This window comes from Anabrus simplex, chromosome 1 (genome assembly GCF_040414725.1).
Source record: "Anabrus simplex isolate iqAnaSimp1 chromosome 1, ASM4041472v1, whole genome shotgun sequence".
Classification (NCBI taxonomy): domain Eukaryota; kingdom Metazoa; phylum Arthropoda; class Insecta; order Orthoptera; family Tettigoniidae; genus Anabrus; species Anabrus simplex.
The window spans coordinates 1746407565-1746434358 of NC_090265.1; the positions used below are offsets into that span (position 1 = coordinate 1746407565).

At 40.2% G+C, this 26794-nt stretch overlaps 1 protein-coding gene across 3 annotated transcripts in view; it reads right to left on the minus strand.

Moving 5' to 3' along the window:
* The window catches only part of LOC136882655 (synaptotagmin-15), a 209465-nt gene that overhangs the window by 37578 nt on the left and 145093 nt on the right, over positions 1 to 26794 (minus strand). For 2 of the 3 annotated variants that reach the window (XM_067155143.2, XM_067155142.2), the window contains exon 2: positions 2973 to 3154. The exons of the other annotated variant lie outside the window; for it this stretch is intronic. In XM_067155143.2, the coding sequence (XP_067011244.2) occupies positions 2973 to 3124 (152 nt within the window). In that variant the 5' untranslated portion in view covers positions 3125 to 3154. The remainder of the gene's footprint in view (positions 1 to 2972; positions 3155 to 26794) is intronic. 3 annotated transcript variants of the gene reach the window in all.

Here is a 26794-nt window from a genome sequence, read left to right on the forward strand (position 1 = left end):
TGATTTATTTTATTTTATGTTTAGTGGTGGGGACCCGACTCTGCTAAGAAATGTCTTCAGCATTAACATTTACAGCACCGTTGTACGTCCAGCAGTCAGTTATGGATCAGAATGTCACGAATGACGGAAAAACATGAGCAGGTTCTTTATACCTTGGAGTTAAACTCTTGGATTGAATCGTCGTGATCATGTGAGAAATGTAGACGTTCGATAAAGAGTTGGCGTTGCTCCAGTTGTGGGCAAAAAAATAAGGGAGTTAGTACGGCCACGTAATGAGAAGGCGGGACAACTCAGTTGTAAAAACAGCTCTTCAATATCAATTCGACCCGGGTGGATAGGACCACGTGGAAGCCCATTAAAGCGGTGGACAGATAACATCCAGGCCGTCATGCACAACGTTGGCTTCTAACATGAAGATGTCGGCAACAGACCTAAATCGAGGAGATATAAGATATAGCAAAACAGCGAACCCCGTACATCGGAATAAACGCTAGGAAAGCGGGAGAGAGACAGTAAACTCACTTTGAAAAGATGTTGGAAGCGACCTGACACGCCAAGTTAGCAACTTGTAGACATCATTTCATCGTTTGCCTTCATCTATATATAAGAGTTTTGTCTGTACATTGCTCAGAATTTAAAAAGAATGGTTTTTCTTCATCGGCCATATCCACAGTAACAAGGAAATGCACCTTTTACTTTTCCGTAATGTCTATCTGTCTGTATTCGCCCAAGAGAGTTTCGGTTTACTCGGTCTGCCATCTAGTGGTGGCCTAGAGTAAAACGGAACGTCGAAATTGACGAGCAGACAGCCAGCCAGATGGCGTCAAATTGAAATGTCTGCACACGGTAGCTGAGGCCATACGATTATTATTATTATTATTATTATTATTATTATTATTATTATTATTATTATTATTATTATTATTATTATTATTATTATTATTATCTGTCTGTATTTATGTACCGGTATGTATGTATGTATGTACGCGCATCACGAGAAAACGGCTGAAGAGAATTTAATGAAAATCGGTGTGTAAAGTCGGGGAATGAGCCACTACAATCTAGGCCATAAATAATTTTATTCGCGCTGAGTGAAATGGTAGTTTAGGGGAAGGCCTAAAATGTAATTCTGAAATATTTATGTTATTAGTACTTCTATCGAATAATACTACATATCTCAAGTTATATAGAATTAAATTTTCCGATCATTTATGTCTTATACATTTTTACCGTACCGGCCATGATAACAGAGATATTCATGAATTTGTATTTTTGTTGCTAAGTCCATATCAACGCCGAGCCACGTGAAAATGGGTTAACATAATTTAATGAAAATCGGTATATGGTAGTCGGGGAATAAGAAACTACGGTCTTAGCTATAAACAATTTTATTCAGCTTGGATGAAATGGTAGTTTAGGGGAAGGTGCCTAAAATTTAATTTTTAAATACCTACGTTATTGGTTCTATCGAAAAGTACTACATAAGTTATAGAGAATATAATTTCCGACCATTTATGTTTTATTCAGTTTTACCGTACCGACTATCATAAGAGTGGCATTTCAGAGTAGGAAGAAAACTAAATGTGAAGTCTTACAATACCGAAAGCTCATAAAATTAATCAACAATAACATTACATTGACCATTGTTTGTTGTGATATTCTTTGTATCTTATGTTGCCACTCATCTCCGATAGATGGGATTATTGCTGCGTACCAGTATTACAGTCAGCCTGAATATTGGCGGGAAATAGCTGGGGAGTTAGATAATTTTCTTGTTTAACATACCATTCTTCCGGTTCACATTTTCTGATACTGCTGGTACGTGACACACTTATTCATCATAGTATTCCAGCTATTCGATCCCTACTCTGGAATGAGCAGTGTGCACACATATCGCAATAATGGCAGAGGAGTGTCACGGCTCACGGCTGTCTGCGGCCTGGTCATTTCAGCTCTGGAACTTTGGACTGTTAGATCGGAAGCGTATTACTGTTCATTAAAAGAGAGAAAATGTGTGGTTTTTCATTTGATTAAGTATTTATGATAGCATTGCTTTTAATCGCGTCATTCCTACTGACGTCATTGTAATGACCTGTGTTGATTTCAGTTGGGAAAACGACTAAGAAAGTCTTTCTGAGGATATAAAAAGGCAGGTGGAGAGTGAGAGTCTGCCATTATAATGAAAACACTCCAACTTGATTGTGACTGATGGTAGGCAAGGGGGTCTACCATTACAGTGAAAATTACCTAACCCAGTCTTCACATGAGAAAAGACGTTCGCTGACTTCCCCGTCACGTTTCTGGAGTAACGTTAAGAGCTATGCAATTTAATACAATCCTACAACGTGTACACTACCTAACCTTGAATTCTGTATACAATGCAGAATTCCGTAGTGAACCACGGGTATATCAGCTAGTATTATATTAAAATAAAACCTATCATAATTTGCATCAACGCATTAGGCAATTGGGTCAGTTTGAAGTTTTATTCAAGGTTTAAGCTGTTATTGTGCAGTAAATTTCCTTTATTAGATTTTTAAGTGAGATTTTTGTTAAACAATCCCCTAGCACAGATTGTCATGAATTAGCACATTCTCTTGATGCAATACTTGAGAATATGCTGGTATACGTATTACAGCTTTGAATGACAAACGACTCTCTTCCTCTCTCTCTTACCTGAACTGCCTCCCGCACCCAACAGACTTAATCTGATCATGATGGCACACACTACTGATAGAAAAATATTACCATTGTGTTGTTCATTCATTTTTTTTACAAGTTGCTTTACGTCGCACCGACACAGATAGGTCTTTTGACGACGATGGGACAGGAAAGTGATAGGAATGGGAAAGAAGCGGTCGTGGCCTTAATGAAAATGGGAATCGACGGAAAACCATCTTCAGGGCTGCCGACAGTGGGGTTCATTCTATTGATTAACAGTCAACCCATATGAAGGATTAATTACAACTTACCTTGAAATCCGCCGCACAGTGTAGTAGTGAGCAGATTTGGGCGTAACGTCATCTGCTGTCTTCCCGGGTAAAAGACCCGTCCCATCGGTTTTCGATTTCAGGAAACATTTGCAGCAGAACAACCATCGACACCATTCTTGACAGTTTGACATCGCGCAGTGATCACCCGCGATGATTCCCAACTGAAACATTATTTCTTTGATCAACACCAAAATTAAATTAGACATTTTGTTTGGTTTGTCTCGCAACTGGTAGCACATTCCGGAAACCTTGACTACATAGAACAATGTATTCATCATCATCACTATTGTTGTTTTAGAGAAATTTCTTCTCCTTTTCTTGTCTCGACCGCGGGGCGAATAAGTTGGTGGTAGTGGTGGTGACGTGTCGAGTAAAGCAATATCAGCCTCTCACAATATAACCCGTAACTACCAACGTCCGGTCCCAGCGACCTCGCCGGAACTTGCAGCTGATACGAAAATCCATAGCAATGATCACCGAATACACTGCTGCATCTGATCAAGAGTTACCGGACACCACTCTGTTCACATAAACTAGAGCCTAGATGTCACTACGATAGCTGTTGCTGCTATAAAAGGTGGCTGACGGCTTGTACCATTATATACATTGTACAGTATCTCTCTTGTCATTGGTTCTAAATAATCAACTGAACATTATTATAATACGAGGGCGAATCAAAAAGCAAGTTACACTTCCAAGTTATGGCCATTTATTTATTTATTTATTTATTGACTTTGGCGTGGCTCAGGCTATGAAGCCTGCTGTTATGCCAAACCATCTCATATGTACTACATTGTACAAACTACAGAGTATTAGGATTTCTAGTTACATATAATGAATTATAAAATTAAACTTAAATAATAGTTATAAACAAAAGGAAAATTTCTGAGAGTCACTTTTTTTAAAAAAACATTAAATACTAATTTCTTAAGTCTATGTACCATTTATAACATGTTTTTTTAAATACATTTCTACTATGTATGTCTCTAATTACAGCCGGAAGGGAATTCCAAGAGCGTATGGTTGCAGGTATGAATGAGTTGCCGTACCCGGTCGTGCGGTAAATTGGGAAGCTCAGCAGGGAAGAGGTTTCTGACCTTGTAGGTATACTGTTTGGAGATGACAAGTATTTAAGATCCATTCTCAGATAACTTGGTGTGTCTGTACGGAGAATGTTGTGAACAAGCGAAACAGAGTGAAGGTTTCTTCTCTCCGCCAAATATAACCACGACAGCTGTTCAAGACAAGGCGATATATGGCAATACCTGGGCATATTTAATACAAAACGGATGCATGTATTATAAGCCCGCTGAAGTTTAACGTTAAGGATGGTGTTTAGGTTGTTGTATATTACGTCACCATAATCGAAGATGGGTAGAATTAAGCTTTGAACAAGTAACTTTTTTGTATTTAGAGGAAGGAGATCCCGTAAACGTTTAAGAGAGTGCAAAGAAAAGAATACTCGTTGGCATACTTTCGTCGTGTGCTCCGTCCAGTTTAAGTACTTATCAAAAATGAGGCCAAGGTTTTTTACTGTTTCGTTTATTTGTATTGGTGTTGCATGGAATAGGATTGGGGGAATTTTAACACTTTTCAGTTTGGTATGATTACTTTTGGATCCAATTATGATTGCTTGCGATTTGAATGGATTGACTTTAAGAGAATTATTTTTAGTCCAGTCTTTTATATTTTCCAGGTCATCGTTTAGTTTGTCAATGTCTAGTTGGATGTCTTTCGGGTTTATGAAACCATCTACACATAGGCAACACGGCTATGGCTACATACAATGTAAGTTCGCTTTTCCACAGAGTCCCCAAGAGACGGTAAACATTTCTCGGAACGGTCAACCAACTTTTCGATTCCGGAAGCGTAGAAATCACCTCCAGCGCTATGTAACCACCTGGAGACAGCTGCTTTCACCTCCTCATCGTTTCGCAATCGTCGTCCACCGCGATCGTTTTTCAGCTTACCGAACACACGATAATCGCATGGCGCTAAGTCTGAACTGTATGGAGGATGTTGCCATTCCTCCCACTTGAATCGCTGAAGCAGTTCGGACGTTTGGCGGGCCGTGTGAGGTGTCGCGTTATCGTGCAACAAAATCACACCGGCGCTCAATTTTTCCCGCCGCTTTTCTTTAATTGCCTTACGCAACCGGTTCGACGTTTGACAAAACGAAGCCGAGTTGATTATCGTGCCTTTCGCCATAAATTCCACGTGCACCACACCCTCCATGTCAAAGAACACTCTCACCATTACCTTTCCTGCTGAAGATTGGACCCTGGCTTTCTTTCGTGGTGGTGATGTGGTGTGCACTCATTCCATCGATGATCTCTTTGTTTTGGGGGTGAAGTGGTGGAACCACGTTTCATCTCCTGTGATGATTCGCCCTAGAAACTTGCCCACCATAGAATACCGCTGCAGAAATGCCAGTGACGATTGGAAACGTTGTCCATTGTGAACTTCGGTGAGCAGACGTGGGACCCATCTTAGACACAGTTTATGAAATCCAAGGTGCTGATGAACAATAGAGAACACACTGCCATACGAAAAGTTCAGCATGCTGGAAATTTTCTGCAGTGTTATGCGCCGATTCTCTCTAATGGCCCCATCCACACGGTCAACATTTGCAACGGTACTGGACGTTGCGGACCTGCCTTCGCGATATTCGTCCATGAGATCGTGTGTCCGGCGTCAAATTGCTTACACTACTTTACAATACCTGGGCGAGAAATTGCACGTTCACCATATAGGCCTACAGCAGTGATTTCACGATTAATGTCCGTGCAATTGAGCCATTTAGCCCATAGAAATCTGATCGTTGCGCGCACCTCCAATTTGGAGTGAACATCCAGTTGATGCGCCATTGAGCATAGCCCGCTCTGCACACAGAGCACTACGACATACCACACCAACCTTCCTAACGAACGTGTCAGCAGTTACTATAGCTTGCTCCGCATAGGCCACGGCCACGATACACAGCGTGCTCTCACGGCGAGCTAGAGTAACTTGCTTTTTGATTCGCCCTCGTATTTAGATTGATTATTTCACGATTCGTAATTGTGGACGTGCTAATAAGCTTTTCGGCTTTCTCTGTGTCAAGAAAGATGGTCCTCGTGAACAGATGAGATTTTCTTCTGAAGACGCGCAGCAAAGTTCTCTGCGAAACGTAAATAATATCACCTTGTTTCCTTAACACGGAAACAACCCAAAAGCTTATTAGCATATCTATCTTTGCTGGTTGCTTTACATCACACCGACACAGATAGGTCTTATGGTGACGATGGGACAGGAAAGGCCTAGGACTATCTCCCGGATGCGAGTTCACAACTGCACGCTCCCAACCGCTAGGGAGTTGCCGTAGGGAAGCAAACCCCCTGAGTTTGATTCGAAGGCAGCAGCGATTATTGGTCCGTTACGAAGCATTAGTACAGCGAACGACCAAAGATGGTTGATTTTAACATGTTTTCGAACACATGTTAGGTTTATTAAACAAAATCATTAGAAGAAAAGACGACAAATAAAGTGCAAAATTATTGGGAGTTGTGCAACACTGCAACAATACCACGCACCGCCCCTGTTCGCAGCTGTGATCGTTTTACACACTAATTATAGTTTAAGTAATAGAAATAACACTGCCGTTAATGATTTCTACCATACTCACGAGCATTATATAAACGGTATGGTTGTACTAAAGCCATAAAGAAGCAGGTACTAATGTTTTTCGGATGACTGTGATGTACGCGTTAGTTGGGTTACCTACCTCCGAAAAAATAAGGGGCTTGTGAACCACTCGGTATACAGTATATGCAAATTAGAACAGCTCTGTAATGGCTGAAAATGAAGTAAAATAAAAAGTTCACATTTTAAAAAAGTCTATTTTTAGCTTTTGGTACTACTATAAGGTTCACTTTGCAAAATTTAGGCACAACTGCAGGATATGTTTTTTTTTGTTGTTTTGTTTTTTTTTAAATACGAATAACATTCATTCACTGCAAATAATAGTGACTTTAGACTTTTTGGACAGTTATTACATATTCCAGACCTGAGACTAACTGGTGCTGGCCGACTGGGTACCATAAATACCATGTTTTACGCAGTAGAAAGGCGGAATCCTCTGTGTGTTGATGGGATTTCCAGTCCTCGTCATACCCAGGATCTCATTAATTCTGCTAACATGAAAATAAGTTAATATGAAGCACGAAGGGAAAATGTTATATTCTGTCACATCATCTTCTTCAACAACGTTCACTGTCTTCTAGAGCATCGACAAAATCATCAAACTCGTAAAACTTGCCCCTTTTAAATACGACCTGCTGAGCAAACATTTCTATTATTAAAGGTTAAGGAAGGCTGGATGCCCAGTTGTACTTACTACATTTTAAAACGGTCATCACCAGCCATACAATCCATTCAATGTACACTCGACCGCACAAAAAACTGGCCGGAAAAGAAATATTTAACTTTATATATTCTCGAAATGCGAGAATACTCGTAAACTGTGGACAGTGGGTGGCCAAGACATTATACTTTGGATCCTACCACTCGCACCCTATTTCAAACAAGAGGAGTTTGAAAGAAACCCATCTACTGCGAAAGCCAATGTTTGTGCGGTTGACTGTACACAACACGGCCGAATGCCTAAAGAATAAACATGAAATCTCAGAACCATGACTTTAAAACTTCACATGAGAGCAAAAGTTATTTTAAATTTAAATTAAATTTGAAGTACAATTGAATGGATGAAAGTCATAACGGTATAAGTAGCATTTTGGTCATTCAGAGAAAAAGGCATTTAAACATCTAAACACTCATATAAAGCATGGTATTTGTAGTTATACCACCCATCACTAGAGTGCAGAATATTACCGCTATCACTTGTATCTCTTTGTTGGTGAAAGGATACATCCTCCCGGAGTTACATCCTGCACTTAAATCTTTTTTTAATGTCACTTATACCGTTATGGTTTTCATCCATTCAATTAATTAAATCCTCAAAACGCAGCTGTGTTGCATAGGAGAAGTGTAGCGAATCTGCCCCTAATATTAGGCAGACCCATTTGCAATAGTGTTTAGCGGGACGAGTCTACCCCCGTCATAGTCGGTCTGAAAGTTTACTGCTTTTGCAGCTGATTTACTGCTTGCTTGCTTGCTGCTTGTTGTTTTAAGGGGCCTAACATCGAAGGTCATCGGCCCAGCTGATTTATTATTAGACATCGCATTTGTATTCGAATGCATATTTTGTTTGCCGATACGTAGACCTCCAAACCAGACAAGGAAGTGTTTTTGAAGGTGAACTTGAATAAATGATTAAGTCTAATATTGCATATATTGTATATGCAAATTTGCATAGATTTGAGAACAGTGCAAACATTTCAAATTTAGGATTTATTGCGCATGTTTTCGACTTTTATTATGCATATGTGCCTTTGCTGGCAGGACCTAGTGTTTACAGTGCACTATGTCTTCTGGTATGGGCTAGAGCAATTTTGTTACTTTCATTGATCTGTCTCAGCTTTATTCTTAGCTTTGACAAAATGAAAGTGACTGAGGTATGAGTAATGCTAGTAATGCCATTCCTTCTGCAGCCAGTCCCTGCTATGAATGGTGTGAAAATATTGCTCATAGGGTCAGTTGGTGCATGCATTTCAGTGGGCTTGGCAGACTGATGTGTAATAGCAACTTCTGGCTCGGTGAGGAAAGCAACGGGAAACTACCTCACTCCTCATTTCCCTAGTACGCCTCTTCAGTGATGCCTAGGCCATCTATGACAGTTGATGGTGGAACTGTTTAGGATCCAACCAGCCTTCGGGCTGAGGACTAAACATACACATACATTATGCATATATTAACATGTTTCACAAGCAGTCTTCAAGTAAATGTAAAGTAATTAATATTGTGAACTATTTCGGCAATGGAACGGTTCAGAGGAAACTGGCACTTAACAAAACGCACTTCCGAAACAAACCAGCTAAAATCAATCAAGAAGCTAGAAACACGTGAGTTGCGTTTTGGTGATTCGCTGGACATAATGGAGGACATGAAGTGTAAACTGGCAGGTATCCCAGGAAAATTCGGATTCGGCTGCAAACAAAATATCGTGATGTTCTTAAACGAAATCCGGGTAGCTATAAACAAATATTTGGCTGGTACTGATGACGTGGATCTACCAGAATGTTTAACACCCACACTCGCTCCCGAATTCAAGTTCTGTCCTGTTACATCCACAGATGTAGAGGGATCATTCTCCGCATTGAAGCTAGTTTTAAAAGAAAAATGCCACAGCTGTATATCAGGAAACCTAGAGAAGACTGTTGTAGTGTACTGCAAAGCAAAATGTGGGCAGGAATTTTTTTTTTTTGCTGGTGGCTTTACGTCGCACTGACACAGATAGGGCTTATGGCGACGATGAGATAGCAAAGGCCTAGGAGCTGGAAGGAAGCGGCCGTGGCTATCCATTATTAAGGTAGAGCCTTAGCATTTGCCTGGTGTGAAAATTGGAAACAACGGAAAACTATCTTCAGGGCTGCCGACAGTGGGATTCAAACCCACTATATCCCGGATTCAAGCTCACAACCGTGTGCTCCTAAGTGCACGGCCAACTCGCCCGGTGACAGGAAAAGTAGGATGTGCAATGTTAAATGAAAGAAGAATGTGTATTTAAGTGTGTTTCTTCACGTTTGTGTTTGTTTTGTTTTTTACATTTTTTTCACAACCTTACTAATTGATGTATTATTTGTATTAATTAAGACACGGTGTCTTATCTAGGAGACGTGTGTATAATTTTTGACAGTGAACACTTATAGACTGATACGTCTCACAAACTATGCACGGATTGTTTGTACTAGTGGAACAGCCGCAGCTGGAAGTAGTGTGATTTTTTGTTTTTCATTCTATTGTTTATTCAAGATTATGATTTTATGTATTGGTGTGGGTGAATCGCGTGAGTCTAGTAAAGGAATGTTACGTTTGCACTTCCTACAAGTGTTCAATAGCATGAAAATAAGTGCATATTTAAATGCATATTTCACCACTTTTTGCAGCATAGTTGCATGCCTATATTGTTGATTTACATAGCCTATAAATCCGATGTCTATTTCTTATAGAGGTTTGGGATACCTTTGGTCATCAATATAGCACACTTGAGAGAAAGGAAACTAATATTCTGTGTTACTGAGGTATCTTCAGTTTATTTCCGTTATTTCTGGACTAGTTGGCGCTATATTGGCTAATTTGGGTTTCGATCGGTTGCTCTTCCTAACACCTCGCGACAATCCCACCCAGCAATCGCCAAGATTCGAATCTCGGTCATCAGGTTTGAAAGTGAAGAACTACGCCACTACACTAGTGTGCACAGTTCCAAATTGTACGTCCGTATTACGGTGCCGAGCGGAGTGTTAACGCCCTTTCCCAACTTACTGCATTCGGGAGACGTGAGGGGTTCGAACCCCACCGTCGGCTTTCGTGAGAATGGTTTTCTGTGGTTTTCCATTTTCACTTCCAGGTAAATGACCAGACAATTCCTATTGGTAGCCCACAGCCGATTCCTTCCACTTCCTTACTCAGCTGAAGTCACCATCATTCATTTAATCTATATTAGCACTTCAGCTGAGATTGGCGCAAGGAAAGGCATCCGACCATAAAAAGAAAAACATGCCGTATAATTTCATTTCACTTTATCTCCGATCCCATATCAGGAAATGGGACAAACGGGTGGATATACATAGAAGTTTAAACTAAGTTGTCTGTCCCTAGGTAAATAGGGAAGAGAAAACACCTCGAGGTTAGCTGCCGATTGGAATAATAATAATAATAATAATAATAATAATAATAATAATAATAATAATAATAATAATAATAATAATAATAATTGTACCGGGAGGTACACCCCAACGCAGCGCATTCAAATTCTGCGCCTAAATGAACTTCTCTATTGGTGAAACAGTGAAACTGAAACTACACCAACTTAGAAATTTACTCAGAAGATGTCACCACAGAAATAAGATGTAATTTTGTTATTGCGAAGTTTCCTGAACTGATTGAATTTCTACTAGTTTTGTTCGCTATCCATCAAGAAATTTGGACATTTTTCTACAGATGACACTACTAAAAACTATGATCATATACTCTGGTGCGAGGTATAAAAACTTATAATTCAAAGAAGTTTTGTATTCATAAGTATTTTTTTGTGATTGATGTTCATTTATTTTTGGGTTGGCAATATTTCCTTTTTATTTCCGCCAATTTTGAATCTAGCCAATCCCTAATTACTGTAATTAATTTTCCACCTATCACCGGCTTCTTCTTCGATTCTGTGTGTAACTTTGAAATTAACCAATAAACTTGAGTGGGTGTGGCTAGTTTAATCTTGAATGGTCTCGAATCTTCCCTGAGGATTTATAAACTGTGGATGCTCACATTTCTTGCCCAATTGATCGACATCTTCTGAGTGTGTGTGTTAATCAGGAGGCGGGCGGCCTTTTCGTCGGCAGCTAGAACTGCTACCAGATATGGCCACATAATTCCATCTTCCTTGTTGTCACTATCGCCGCAGGTTATTCCAAGGGGAAGGTCCGAATCTTTAACCATGTAACCTACGTTTATAAAATGTAACTTCTGCCGGCTAATGTAAAAAGTTTCATAAAATCTTTGACTGTAAATCGGGGATAGAGAGTGATGTACCCTCTCGAGCTCCCCTTCATCTTGGTTTGAGGTGACTACGTTTTGTAACTGTTTTTCTTCCTTTCCGTAATGTATCAATTTACCCTTATACGAGTCACCTCAGTAGTTTAGGAATAGCCCCTGTTTCATCGGCCTAGTGCCCTTTAGGTTTTAAGTGTTCCTATCTAGGAGTGCTAGTATATGCCTCCATTCATTTTGTGTTCGGGCCATTGATTTAACCTGTTAGGCCCAGTAGGTTGGGTATTTAATACCCCTGTAAAATAAGTAGTGCCTTGACAGGCCTGTAATTGTAAATTGAGGTTGCCTCGAGTAGGCGTGGAAAACTGAGAGCCTGTTCGCTCTCTTTTCAAAAGTTTTGTAAGGTTTATGAATGCCTCTTGAAGGCTAGATGTTGTCATTTTGGGAGCAAGTGTTCTTTGAATTAGAGGATTTCTGCCCTTGTACAAATTTGTGCTCTTTTGTAAATTTGAGCTAGGAGCTCAGGAAAAGTAAAGCGGGGGCTTGAAGCCCAGGATCTGTTAAAACCACTAATCTTGTCTTTTCCTAGACTTGCTTTATGATTATCACTGTGCCTGATGTTTCATTATTATGATGGAAAATTGTTAAGTTTGAAATTCAAAAAATATAACCTTCAGTTTAAGTTTTAAATTCATTTTGATTTGGTAGTTAGACCCATTCCAGCCCGCACCTTCTTTAACCTCTTTCTGCTCCACGGGTAACCCCGTAATAATAATAATAATAATAATAATAATAATAATAATAATAATAATAATAATAATAATAATAATAATAATAATTTACCAGGCGATTTGTGCGCGCCGTTAGGGCCGCACAGCAGTGAGCTTGCATCCGGGAGATAGTGGGTTCGAGCCCCACTGTCGGCAGCCCTGAAAATTGTTTTCCGTGGTTTTCCATTTTTCACAACAGGAATTAAGACCACGGCCCATTTCTTCCCACTGCTAGACCTTTCATAACCCATCGTCTCCATAAGACCTATCTGTGTCAGTGCGACGTAAAGCCAATTGTATAAAATAATAATAATAATAATAATAATAATAATAATAATAATAATAATAATAATAATAATAATAATAATAATAATAATAATAATAATAATAATAATAGCCTCTGCTAAGTCCGACTCCTTGGCTGAATGGTCAGCATTGAGACCTTCAGTTCAGAGGGTCCCGGGTTCGATTGCCGGCCGGGTCGGGATTTTAATCGCGTCCGATTAATTCTTCAGGCTCGGAGACTGCGTGTTTGTGTTTGTACCAACACTCTTTTCTTCATATTCAGACAACACACCACACTACCAACCACCACAGAAACACGCTATAGTGATCGCATCCCTCCACATAGAGTTGGAGTCAGGAAGGGCTCATGCCGACATCGTACGACATGGAGTGTCGAATGGATCTTTTCCCGCTCATCAAATATCCGACTACCGAGCTCGATAACTGCAGTCGTTGAAGTGCGGCCAGTATCCAGTAATCGGGAGATTGTGGGTTCGAGCCCCACTGTCAGCAGTCCTGAAGATGGTTTTCCGTGGTTTCCTATTTTCACACCAGGCAAATGCCGGGGCTGTACCTTAATTAAGGCCACGGCCGCTTCGTTCCACTTCCTAGGCCTTTCCCATCCCATCTTCGCTATAAGACCTATCTGTGTCGGTGCGACGTAAAGTAAATAGAAAAAATATATATCCAACTACCTCCGCCGTGCTTCAACCCGCGATCTTGATATCCAGAGGCCGACACTATCACCGATTTACGACGGGGCTACCTGGGATTGTAAACCTCCAACTTTAACTGCTATTTTCTTATCTTATCGTGAAACTGATATCCTCAACTACAAACGTGGGCAATCTCCAACGATCTCAATAGTTAATTAAGTAGTTCTACAGTTACTTGTTCTATGTACAAGACAGGGTGCGAAATCGCAGGGGGAAGGGAGGGTTCCCTCCCCCACCGATGATTTTATCTCAAAGCCCCCCCCCCCACTAAAATTGCCCAGGGGGGAATGTTTCATTATAAAATGAGGGAATATAACACATATATTACTGAAATCAATGTATTTTACTGAGCATATTTTCATATACTACACATAAGATATAAATAATAGGATGACTGCCAGACCTTGAGCAATACAACAATGCAACAGTGGCAACTCCAAACATGCAGCTTATTTTTCATGTTTCATTCTGGTAAGTCCATCCGAAACCCGGGAATAATTCTCAATTGAACATCATTCTTGTTGTAACAACAGAATTCAAACAAAAACATTTTAAATTTACATTTTAAGGGGGAGGGGGTAATTTACTTAGAAGGGAATTATATACCCCTATATACTGTTTGAAATAAACACTAGTAGTTAAGCCCTACGATCCTTCTCTCCCCCCCCCCCCCCCACATTTTTTCCGATTTCGCACTCTGGTACAAGACATTAACTTCAGTTATACTCAGTGTTGCCAACATCAGACGATGGGAAAAACCGCACACGACATAAAAAATGGACCGTATTTTCGCCCGAAGGACCATACAATTCATTTTATTATGTAATACCGTAATTTTTTACACGTACGATAATTTTACTCTCTTCACAAATTTTTGCCTATATTTTTACTTTTAAAATAGGTGATTCGTAATTACGGTAACAAAAAATGTACAAAGTAGCAAAAAAAATAAAATCTTACCAGTTCGTGAGAGAAGCTGTCAGTTTCATCCTCCAAAACGACGTTGTCACTTTCTTCTGCTTATAATTGTGAGTTGGTGTGAAACTCGCACGTCGGTAGATGCAGAGTGGGTTTCGGCCCTTGGGTTTCGTCCCTTAAGAGGCCACGGCTTGTCCGTGGTTCAAGAGCTCTGTACTATGACCGGCCAACCGAGCAGAGGAAAGGTGGCCACGGCTCTACCATGGCTCTACGCCTCTGCATTCGGGAGACGGGTGTGGGGCGCAGTGCCGGACTTCACCCCTGGCCTCACCTGTCGGCTGTCCTGAGAATGGTTTACCGTGGTTTTCCATTCTCCTGCACTAAGGTGAATGCCGGGACAGTTCGTAGTGTAGGCCACGGCCGCCTACCCCCTCACCTTCTCCGCACATCTCCTTCACCGTAACAAATCTCCCGGCCTGAGAGACGGCGTCACCTTCTAAGGGGCCCGCCTCCCCCTTCAGGGGAGGAATGAAAACGTTTAGTAGTAGTAGTAGTAGTGAAACTCGCATGTGGATCTATCATCTTTAAACATACCGACTGACTGGCTAGATCACATCATAACTGTAGACGTAGTGAGTTTGTTTAGGTGTTTCACCATAATTAGATTAATTTTATTAAACAGACGCATTGGAGTGCGGTAAGGACAAGGCAGAGAGAGAGAGAGAGAGAGAGAGAGAGAGAATTGAAATCTTTAAAGGATACTGTCAGTACTGTCATTTGAACTTCACCCAATTATCCAAAATGGCATTAATATATGTGTATGAAAGCAATACACATAAAAAGCACTAAATCTAAAGCAATTTTGAGAAGCAAAGTCATGAAAATTAACGGCGATGGAAATGAGAGAAAATGAGACATAAAAAACATTGTAATTTCCCTTTTATTCATTACTAGCATTTACACCCGTTCTTCTCATGAGAATTTGCAGTGGATTACATGTTTCCTTCAGGAATTCATGAGAAGTAACATATGTCTCTATTCACACGTTCAATGCGACATGTTAAAATGATATTTTCCTGCGAAAGCGAGTGACAGTAACGTGAAATATTATGAAGCTGAACAAAGTCGAGAACGAGAATGAGTACGATTTCCGAATTTATTGCACGGTACAGTTCCTGGTCCGAAGTTGTGTGAAATTATCTGGTTCTCAGGTTGCATATTGTATCCCTGACCACTGGCGTGGGGCTCTGACGTTGATGGTACCTCCCTTAATATCTGCCCTTCAAAAAGAGTAAATGGCTCTTCAGTTTTTCCCATTACCCACCTTGAAGTGACGTGCATATTCTCTCCCACGGGACTTAGACTAAATATCCCCTTTTTCGTAATCATATGCATTATTATCCGTCGTACGATAAATAAGTACATGAAATAACATATTCTTAAACGTTTGCTATATACATTCTTTTGATAGACCGAATATTTGAGATTAATCATCCTATAAAAACCAACTCCATGTGATTACTATGACATCATATGCACCTTATGATAAAATTGCGAGTGAGTAAATTCCAAATACGTAATTTGGTTGAAATAAGTCGAGCAGTTTTCCACGTTTAGGAATAGGCAGACAGACACCAAAGGAAAAAGTTCTACGTCATGTTTCCTCGGTGTCCAGTTACATTAGGTGGGGTTAATTTTCAAGCCGAGCGAAATATTATGCATCCTCTGATTTTCTCTTGTTATGGATCCTTCAAATAACTGTGTGTCTGCGAGGGTGACCGTCACTGACTGAAGAGCACGAAGTCCGTAGAGAATAGTAATTTTCTCCGTCATTTGAAGAGTAAGCGAAATTATGCACATGATAAAAATGATTTAAAATGAAAGGGAATTTCACATACAGTCTACATATTTTACATATAATCAATAGTGTAAGAGAAAATCGAAAAACTCTCCTGGTCTTTCTACAAATCCCCATTCTATTAAGTGATTGTTAATCGATATGCATATAGAGACCCGTTTCTGGATAAGTAGATTATGAATATGAAGTTTGGTCGAGATATAATCAATAGTGTAAGAGAGTCCGGCTCCATGGCTAAATGACACTATCAATGCCATAGATGTTAAACCAAACTATTGCGTTGAAGACACGGGACTTATCGCTTAATCGTTACTGCATTAGATGACATTAGCCCTACATGAAACAAAATATCTTTCGGAAAATGAGTTACCCGGTCATGTCTTTCCGTGTAGATCCCCGGACACACACCCAAAGCTAAAAAGAAGAGGTCCTGTAATAATAATAATAATAATTTGGTGTGGCTATTACTAGCCGAGTGCAGCCCTTGTAAGGCTATTGTGGTGAAGGATAGTGTTATGTGTGGTGTGTGAGTTCCAGAGATGTTGGGGACAGCACAAACACCCAGCCCCTGGGCCACTGGAATTAACCAATGAAGGTTAAAATCCCCGACCCGGCCGGGAATCGAACCCGGGACCCTCTGAACCGAAGGCCAGTACGCTGACCATTCAGCCAACGAGTCGGACAGAGGCCCTGTAAAATAGCATGATGAAATAATTCTAATTCTATCGTTGAAAGAAAAATTCTAATGACGAAGGAAATAACAAATACAACTGTAATGAAAATATATGCCGATATTTACTTGAAAAGTTCATGCACCTCGTAACCTTCTTCTTCTTCTTCTTCTTCTTGAATGGTGTGGTTGGACTCATTTGTTATCGTCCAGTCACGAAACCAGATTAATAACTTCAACACTGACACATATATCACTCGTAGTGAAGCGTTAAAGGTATAGTTGATAGAAGAAAAACACATACGACTTACACAAAAACATGATGACCTCATATAAGATACAGGTTAAGGTGATTTATATCCCACCAAAAATATAACAAACATTTTGCAATGGAAGAGTGAGAACAAATAGGCTGTTAAAGGATTATAATACAATATATGCATCATCAAGAAACTGATGTATGCTGTTAACAAGAGTAGGAGTTAGAGAGGATAATAAACACGAAATACTTGTGGGGAAGGGGCTGTTCATGTTAAGCAAAGAGGATAGGAAGCGCTGGCGGGGAACATCAAAAGCAGGACATTGAAACAGGAGGCGATTACTGTCGGTATCAGGCAAGCCACAAACACAGGAAGTTGGGGGAGAAAGATGAAATCGATTTTTATATTGGGGAGTAAGAGCATGATTAAAACGTAGACGAATAATAGATGTGATGTGGCGCCGAGAGTACGTGCCATAATAACACCACGGTTTAGGAGGAATAACAGGTTGTAATAGATGATAAAATGTCCCTTTTCTCGTGACGATTCATTCCAATCAGACTGTCATTGTTGATACGATATAGCCCGCACTTCATGCATGAGATCAGAAGGAGGGATCGCTAGAGAAAGAGGGGGAGATTGTTGTGATGCTCATTTAGCTGCCTGATCAGCAGTCTCATTCCCCATGATACCAGAGTGACTGGGAACCCAAACCAGAGTTACGTATACGCCAGAACGAGTAAGGATATACTGTATAAGAGATACTTGACGCTATATAAGTACCAATTAGGGGAAGAAAGAGGCGAGCATAAGGCGTGCAGAACATTTTGTGCATCCGTGAAAATCGTAACCTTATCATACGCATGTGACCTGATGGTAATGAGGGCTTGTCGAATAGCAAACAATTCGGCGGTAAAAACAGAAAAGGTAAAAGAGAGAGAAAACTCAGAGAGAGTATACGGCTGAGGGATATAAAAGGCTGTTCCAACGCCCTGTACTGATTTTGACCCGTCGGTATAAATACTTACTTCCCTTAAGTAGAGGGAAAGTCGAATACGTTTAGTTGAAAGAGGAGAAAGAGGAGTAGAATGTGTTAGACAGGAAAATGATTCCGAAGAAGATATAATTACTTGAGGACAAAAGGACTATCATAAGGGATAGAGTATAAGGACAATGTGGGTAAACGGAGGAGCTCAACTTCTCTCGAGATAAGAGAACGAAAGGCGGTATATAAAGCAGGGACACGGTTTCCACGGGGAGGTTGTGAAGAATAATAAGAATGTAAAAGTCGTAGCTTGGGGATAAGCTGAGACCGGGTGACAGTAAAATGTTTGAGGACATACTTAGCAGCTATGGTCTGTCGCCGAATCTTTAAAGGCTGTTCACCGGCTTCTATTAACAAGGCGTTGGTTGGTGTAGTTTTAAGTGCTCCTAAACAGACACGTAGTGAGCGGTATTGTATTGTATTGTATTGTATTGTATTGTATTGTATTGTATTTAAACGTGCAAGGGTAGTAGCAGAAGCGGTGTCGATAAAAGAGCGCAATAATCTAGTAACGATCGAATAGTTGCTCTGTAAAGGAGAATAGCTGTAACGGGGTCAGCGCCCCATCTTCGACGGGTGATCGAACGTAATATAGTAATAAAACGATCAGTTTTACGTTGAAGCGAAACCACATGAGGAGTCCACGATAATTTGTGATCTAATATGACTCCAAGGTAGGGATTCTGATTGACAAAGGGGATGGTAAGACGATCAAGAAGGAGAGGAGAACGGTTACGTGCGCGAGTATGGGTAAAAAGCATTGCAGCACATTTGGAAGGCGAGAGTGAGAAGCCATGTTCATGTAACCAGAGAGCAAGCTCATGAAGGACACACTCCATTTTTCTCCTACACACGTCAACACTATCATGTGATACGTATAAAACATAGTCGTCGGCGTAAGCTAAAACTCGGGCATTTTTTGTAATTATTATACGTTCTAAATCTCGCATATAAAGCGCAAAGAGGATACCGCTTAGTATATCACCCTGTGGGACTCCATGCGAAACGTGTCTTCCTGGAAACGGGGGGTAGGGGGATTTGAGAATGATAGTACGAAAAATATATATGCGTTCTAATAGAGAAATAAAAGCAGAGGGAAAACCAAGGGAATCGAGGCAAGACCATAATAGATGTAAAGGAACGGAATCATAAGCTCCTTGAATATCAAGAAAAACTGTAATAGTGCTATGTTTACGATGTCTAGCTAGTAAGAAATCAGTTAACAGAATATTGAGCGGATCTTGTGTGCTACGTCCTTTAAAAAAAGGCATACTGATATTTAGGTAGGATTTGATGTTTCTCCATAACCCAGAGAAGACGCTGTAGTAGAATTTTTTGAAAAAGTTTCCTATAAAAAGGCATACTGATATTTAGGTAGGATTTGATGTTTCTCCATAACCCAGAGAAGACGCTGTAGTAGAATTTTTTGAAAAAAGTTTCCTATAAAAAGGCATACTGATATTTAGGTAGGATTTGATGTTTCTCCATAACCCAGAGAAGACGCTGTAGTAGAATTTTTTGAAAAAGTTTCCTAATACATGAACTTAAAACAATGCCACGATAACTTAAAGGAGAAAAGGGATCTTTCCCAGGTTTAAGAATTGGGACTAAATGAAAGTTGTTCCCCTGTGTCGGCACCTGTAAGGTGAGAAGGATATTATTAAAAAAAGAAAGTAAGACAAGATGACCGGAATGGGGTAAAAGTGGGAGCATAGTGTAAGATATACTATCAGGACCAGGAGACGAACTACGAACTGCTTGTAAAACGGACTGTAATTCGGACAGTTGGATGGGTTGAAGTAAAACAGAAAATTGAGGAGATATGGGACGGGATGAAGAAAAGGGAGGCGGAATTGTGAAGTCAGGTGTTAAAGTATATAGAAAAGAAAGAAGGACATTAGGCAGAATAATCGAATGCGCAGGGTACACAGAAGTAACACGGGTGAGCGCGCGAATGGCGTTCCAAAGGGATGTTGCAGATACGCGGTGATTAAGAGAGGAGATGAAGGCTTTCCAAGACTCGCGTCTTTTTTCATTAAATATGCGTTTGATACATGCATTATGGCGTTTCAATGTTAAATAATTAGCTAGCGTCATATTCTGACGATACAATTTAAATAAAGCTGTTCGCCGCAGTATTAACTTGTGACATTCGTCGTCCCACCAATATATTTTCTGATAAGGACGGGGACAGAGGGAGGGAATGAATTTGCATGGATGAAAAGTCTCAACATATGTGGAAAGAATGCGTAGAGGGGTGGGATAGTCTAAGGTGGTGGGCGTGTATTGAAGGAGATGGGTGTGAAGGAAATTACAATATGATTGTTTGTCAAAATTACGGAAAGACCTAATATTACTGAGCTGGGAGGGTGGGGATGAGGAAAAGGGTGGTTTACAAGCACTATAAGAAATAAGAATAGGGAAATGATCACTCAGATGAGTGTCACTAAGTGTACGCCACACGGTATTAGGAGTCATGTGGTCATGGCAGAGCGAAAGATCAACAGCACTAGGGGGTGCTCCGGGAGGGGAGAGCCGAGTTGGGGACCCATCATTTAAAAGGGTAAAGTGATGGTATTGAGATGCCGTACGAAAATTTTTCCCTTTAGATGTATCTTTAGAACTACCCCAGGCAGTATGGTGGCAATTGAAATCACCAAAGAGAAAAACATTGTCAATGGAATCAAATTTGGTAAGGAAGTGGGACCAGTGAGAGGTAGAGATATAAATATCAGGAGGACAATACACATCGATGAAATAAAAATTACGCACAATAATACCTGAAGCAAGAGTATTTAGAATGCAATGCGTCAGAGGAAAGGGGATATATGGAATAGTCTTATGAATAAAAATGGCAAGGGCTTCACTTCCATTAGTATCCAGGCATTCAACATGAAACTCAGGAAGTTGAAAAAGGGTGTCTGCATAAAACCATGTTTCTTGTATTATAATGTTAGCACATGTTTCCTGAATTAATAGTTGAAGTGCATGATTTTTGTGAAAAAGACTTCTAGCGTTCCACTGCAAAACGCGTATCATATAGGATAAGGATATGAGCGATGCGATCTCGTAGTTGATAAATTACCGGTGAAATGGGAGACTCTCCTCTCACATTCTGGAGAAGCAAGAATATGATTTGTTGGATTTCTTGATGCACTTGGTTTCTCTGCATTAACAATTGCGAGTCGTAGGTTCGGGGCGGGTAACTAGGACCCGAAGTAGAAGGAGGTGGTGCTGTGGGAAGAGAAGATGATGTTGTAGCAGGCAGAGGAGAAGATGTCAGGGCGTACCAAGGCAAGACAACCAGTTCTATCATAACCCGGAGTCAAAGGCGGGGGTGCAGTTTTCTTTGTTACTTGCGTAAATTTACGTTTTCTAGAAGACTCTTGAACAGGGGAAGAAGAGACTTGTTCTCGTACCAAGGGGGGGGGGGATCCTGCGGGTGTTGAGACGGGTGGGAAGTTTTGTTCTTAGCATCATGAAATGAGATATGTTCCGTGCTCATGACCTTCTTTATCTCTTGTTGATATTTATGTTCCGGACAAGTTATTGCTCCCGTTCGATGTGGGCCTTTGCAATACACACATTTTGCAATCTGAGATGTATTGATCGGTGGCGTGCCCCATTGAATACTTCCCGCAGCGTGCTACCTGCGCACGACATTGGGCCTGTGTATGTCCATATCCGAGGCATTTTCTGCATAGAACAGCGGAAAAAATGAAAGGCTCAACGTGCAAGTAGACTTGGAATAAAGATACTTGTGCAGGCAACTTTTGGGCTCGAAAAGTAATTTTAATTGACCCAGTGGGGACATATCCAACACCATCATTGGAAACAATGCGACGGTTGAGACGTTGTACTGCTTTAACCGGCACAGTTGAAGTAAGATAAAGTCGAATGTCGTCATCAGTAAGGTTCTTATCCACATCTCGAATAATCCCCACACGAAAAATATTAGAAAACGGGATATATGCTTTAAGATGTAGAGATGTGAGCAGAGGGTGACACAGAAAAGTGTTGGCTTGCTCGGCGTTATTAAAAATTATTTGTAGACGATTATGACCTTTACGGGAGATAGGATGGACGGAAATATCACGTTCGTAAAAATGTCTCCCAAGATTCAACGTATACAATTTAAGGTCCACGATGTGAATGAAATACTGTTCACGTTCCATAGGTGGCGGTACATTGTCACTATTAGAATTAATTAGAACTTTGTGATAACTGTGAGTCTGTCAAATTTAATTGAGCTGCCGTGTTTCCAGAAGATTCGTCTTGCATCCGAACTTCTTCCAACTGCGCGACAACTAACTTATCTCCTAACAAAAGGCTGTCACCTCCACTGGAGGCAGCCATCATAACACAAGTCACTAACACTAAAACAAGTAAAAAGATCCTCAGAACCAAGCACTGAAAAACATGGAACACACAACTAAGTGTACCGCACTGTGTAAGTACTCGGAAGCAACTGGACGCACAAAGGAAAACGACAAGGAAAACGCACCTCATAACCTATTAAACAGGACAAATTTATTAATGATGTTTACAAGAGTTGCCTAGTTACATGAAAGTACATCTCGATCACGGCATGTTGGATTGGTATTTCCAAATAACAGGCAAAGAGTTGCCTGCTGTATTTGCATGGCCTCCTATCAAGAAAGGTACTTTATAAAACATGACGGCGTGTTCCCATCCTTCTATATACCATAGAGTTAGTAAATAATACACTAGGGGCCGGTTTCATCAACACATGTTAGTACTTAACAAGCTTTTAAATAAGTTTTAACATACAATTTAACAAAATTTGTATTTCATCAATAACTGTTAACGTTAACGTATGTTAAACGTCGTGTTAAAATTAACAACAGTCATTTCCCGTGTTAAATGGCTAACATTAGAATTTAGAAACCTGTTCCAAAATGGTTGCTGTAAATCGCCCTTTAAATGCCGAATTACTCTATTTACATCTTTTATACAATAAGACAAGGGCCACCAAAGGCGTGCAAATGAAAGACTCCCAAGGCCTCAAATACTCTAATACCGTCGGGGCCGGAAAAGGACAAGAGTTGATCAAGGGAGGTCGGATAGGACAGATGAAAGTGAGCAGCCTGGAGCAAGTAAGTGGAAGCAATGCCAGGACTCATCTGAGGTCCCCGTGGTCGCCAATCCACGCTCTCAAGTTAAGAGCCCCTGGGGCCCTTTTAGTCGCCTCTTACGACAAGCATGGGATACTGTGCATGTTATTGCACCGCCCCCACCCATAGGGGGACAAGACAGATGAGAATTATACGCACTTTATTAGCAAATTAACAAATTTCAAATGTATGAATGACAACAGGGGAAGGAGCACGTGAAACACCATCACACTAGCGTTACGAACGTCACACAATCCATACTGCATGGAAGTTAAATCTGTACGAAAGCTCAAGGAGAATATTTCAGGCAAATCGTGCATTGACCGCAGAAGGATCAGGTTATTTTCTTAGGTATTTTTTTACAAAATTTTGTTTCTCTCTTGTTTACTGTTGTAGCAAGTTATTACGAACTTACTAAAACTTACTTTTTTGTAGCAATTTGTTTTTCGAAATAGAAAGGGATTTCAACTTTTTAATCTTTGAAACCATAAGCGGAAATACAACCTTACGATCTTAATAACGTTTCTTTTCTATTGTTGTCTCTGTTCTGTTGTAAAAAGTGAACTTCACCTGTAGCCGTACCAGTAAGCTCCCCCGGTGGACTATTAGTAGAGTGTCTGTCTCATGATCCCAATTTTGCAGGTTCGATCCCGGCTAAAGTAATCGAGTTTTGAAGGTTGTTCAAAAATATTGGGCACTTCATGTCATTGATGTTGGCATGTTAAAGATTTTTGATGGCACACTCGGTGCCAACAGACAAAATATAAACTCACAATCAGCCATAGGAAGAGCCCAGTAGTAAGCCTATTACGCTATCGTTGCTTTAGTGCATCTCTTCTACTGCAGTATGCAGTTTAATAGACTAAGCGTTCGCTTACTCTTTCTAAGGCTCGTATTACACTGTCAAAGAAATTTGTCAAAGATCTTTTGTAAAATATTTTGTGCAAGTTAAATATTATAAAAGATTGTAACATACATCTATTGCACCATTACACTACAAAAATATGTTATCATAGTTCAGTTAAAATGGGTGAAAGACAGGTGTGTGCATGTTTGGCTATTACTAGATTTTACTTGTATTGTTAATGACAAAAATTCTCATATAATGTACCGGTATGTTTTGAATCAAACCGCAACATGAGAGTACACCACGAGTTCTACCCGCATGGCTTTAGGTTATTTAACGTGGCTTATCGGTAAAATAAAAGGAGTTGCTTACAATAATCAAAATTAGATGAATGAAAGTAATATCATTTGTAAGCATCATATTCAATTTCAGTTTTTCAGCCAAATACTGGCTACATAATCCATTAAATTTCTTTTTCACGCCCAAAACGGTGCATCCTTCTTGTATAGTATTTATCGCCTCCGTTATGTTTAAATATACTTGGCTTAAATGTATAGTAACACTGCGTAAATCTCCTCTACCGACATCATATTACCTACTCGACAAGCCCATCACCGTGGTTACGCAACAGCGTGACCTAGGTGTAATATTCGATACAAAATTACAATTTAAGACCCATATAGAAACATATACAACCAAGGATATGAAATTACTAGGCATTCTCTATCGCTTCACAGAAATTTCTGACCCCGTTGCTCTTCGCCACTTCTTCCTCACGATCGTTCAACCTCCCTTAAACTACTGCTCTCCGATTTGGACAACAGCCGCCCCCTCCAATACCAAGCAGTTAGACAGAGCAGTGTCCTTCTTTGCTGCAATTGTAAGGAACAGAAACCCCAAGCTCAGAAATCTGTCTACGCAGCAGATATTAATGGCAATTAATGTGTCACCGCTGCACATCAGGCGACAGGTAGCTGACCTGAGTTTCCTCCACGAGATCTTAAATGGACATTACCGCTCGGAACATCTTGTTTCTCTCTTCTCTCTCCGCGTTCCTTCCCGCTCCACCAGAACCAAAGACCTTCTCCACATTCCCCACACTCAGCACTCAATACTTCAACGATCTTTCCTAATCCGCCTCCCAACACGCTTTAACAATATTAATAGGAGACAAGAGCTTGATATAGCATCAAATAAAAGTGTATTCGAGAGGTGTGTAAATAGTATCTTAAAGATAAGTTGATGTGAAGGGATTATACCGCCATCTTGACCCACGACGACTTGGCTATAAACATGGACATTCTCATGGTTTTCGATTTGGTCAGTTATTAGTAGGATGTGTACCTGATCTTGTTATATTTTGTTATGTTTGTTATATTTTATTATGAAAGTTTACGTTTGTTAAATAGTCTGTTGACAGTGCAAGTGAAATTTGCTCAGTGTAGCTGTATCTTGTGCTTCGTGAATAAATAAATAGTTTTATATTCCACCTATCTTGTGTTGTACAACATTTAATTCATTTCGTACTCGGGAATAAGCAGTTTTTTGTAGCAACATTCCAACTGAAATTACGATCGGACATTTTGGATTTAACAAGTGAAATCTTCTGTAAAGTACTGCACAATGCTCATACATTTTATCAAAGAAATTTTATAAAAGGACATTGTATAAAATATTCCTCCATTACACTGTCATATATTTTACAAAAGATCTTTGACAAATTTGTTCAATACTGTAATACCAGCCTAAAACACGTATTGCACCATTAGCTTTGCCCTTGTCTGTTCTCAAGGTGCTGCCAAACATCCTAAAATATAGAATATCGAAATATGGGTGAATTATATGATATCGTAGTACGCCACCAAAAGCCGCGTCTGATGGAGGCCTTTTTAACCCACAAAGACAGTTCAAATGGGATGAGAAAATTTAAAAAAAGGAAATTTCGCAAGTAATACATATCATGTCATAATTATCTGAATACACCAAAACGAGTGGTTATTGTTTTATAGAACTCCCCGTACCACATCAGGTTGTATGAACCCCTTCCAGTCCACAGCCGGCGTGTAGGGGACGTGAAACAATGGATTACGCGAAAAGGCATTCATTTTTGGCAACAGGATTATGTACTTAATAGGAAGGGGTATGGAAAAATATGAAGTATAAATTGAAATAAATTGCCACGTATCACTGCGATGCGAGCTTAATACTATTGTAATGTTATGGGCGCAACTCTAGTCGTATGTACGACTTAAAAACACAACGTTTACGTTCAAAGATATGGAGACTTTAATAACATAATAACTGGGCGAACTGTGTAGAAAAGGGGAAAAATGATCAAGACGTCTTGAGTCAGACGAATTTCAGCAGGACGAAGAACTTCTTCTTATTCTTATTCTTCTTGATCTTTCCCCGAGTACCTAAGGTAGGCAGTTTGTATGGGATTTGACCTAGATTTTCGGCCTGGTATCCTCCTGACGCCAATCCTATTTCTAGGGATTAGTGTCGTGCAAAACACGCTCTATGCTCGGTACATATTTGCCGAGTATGGCTATGACCGAATTTGCTTCTCAGAGGCGAGGCGAACTATGTTCGTTCGAGCATGTCCCTTGATACTCGCTCCTTCCCGTGCTATCTGAGTCACAGATAGAAATGCTCGC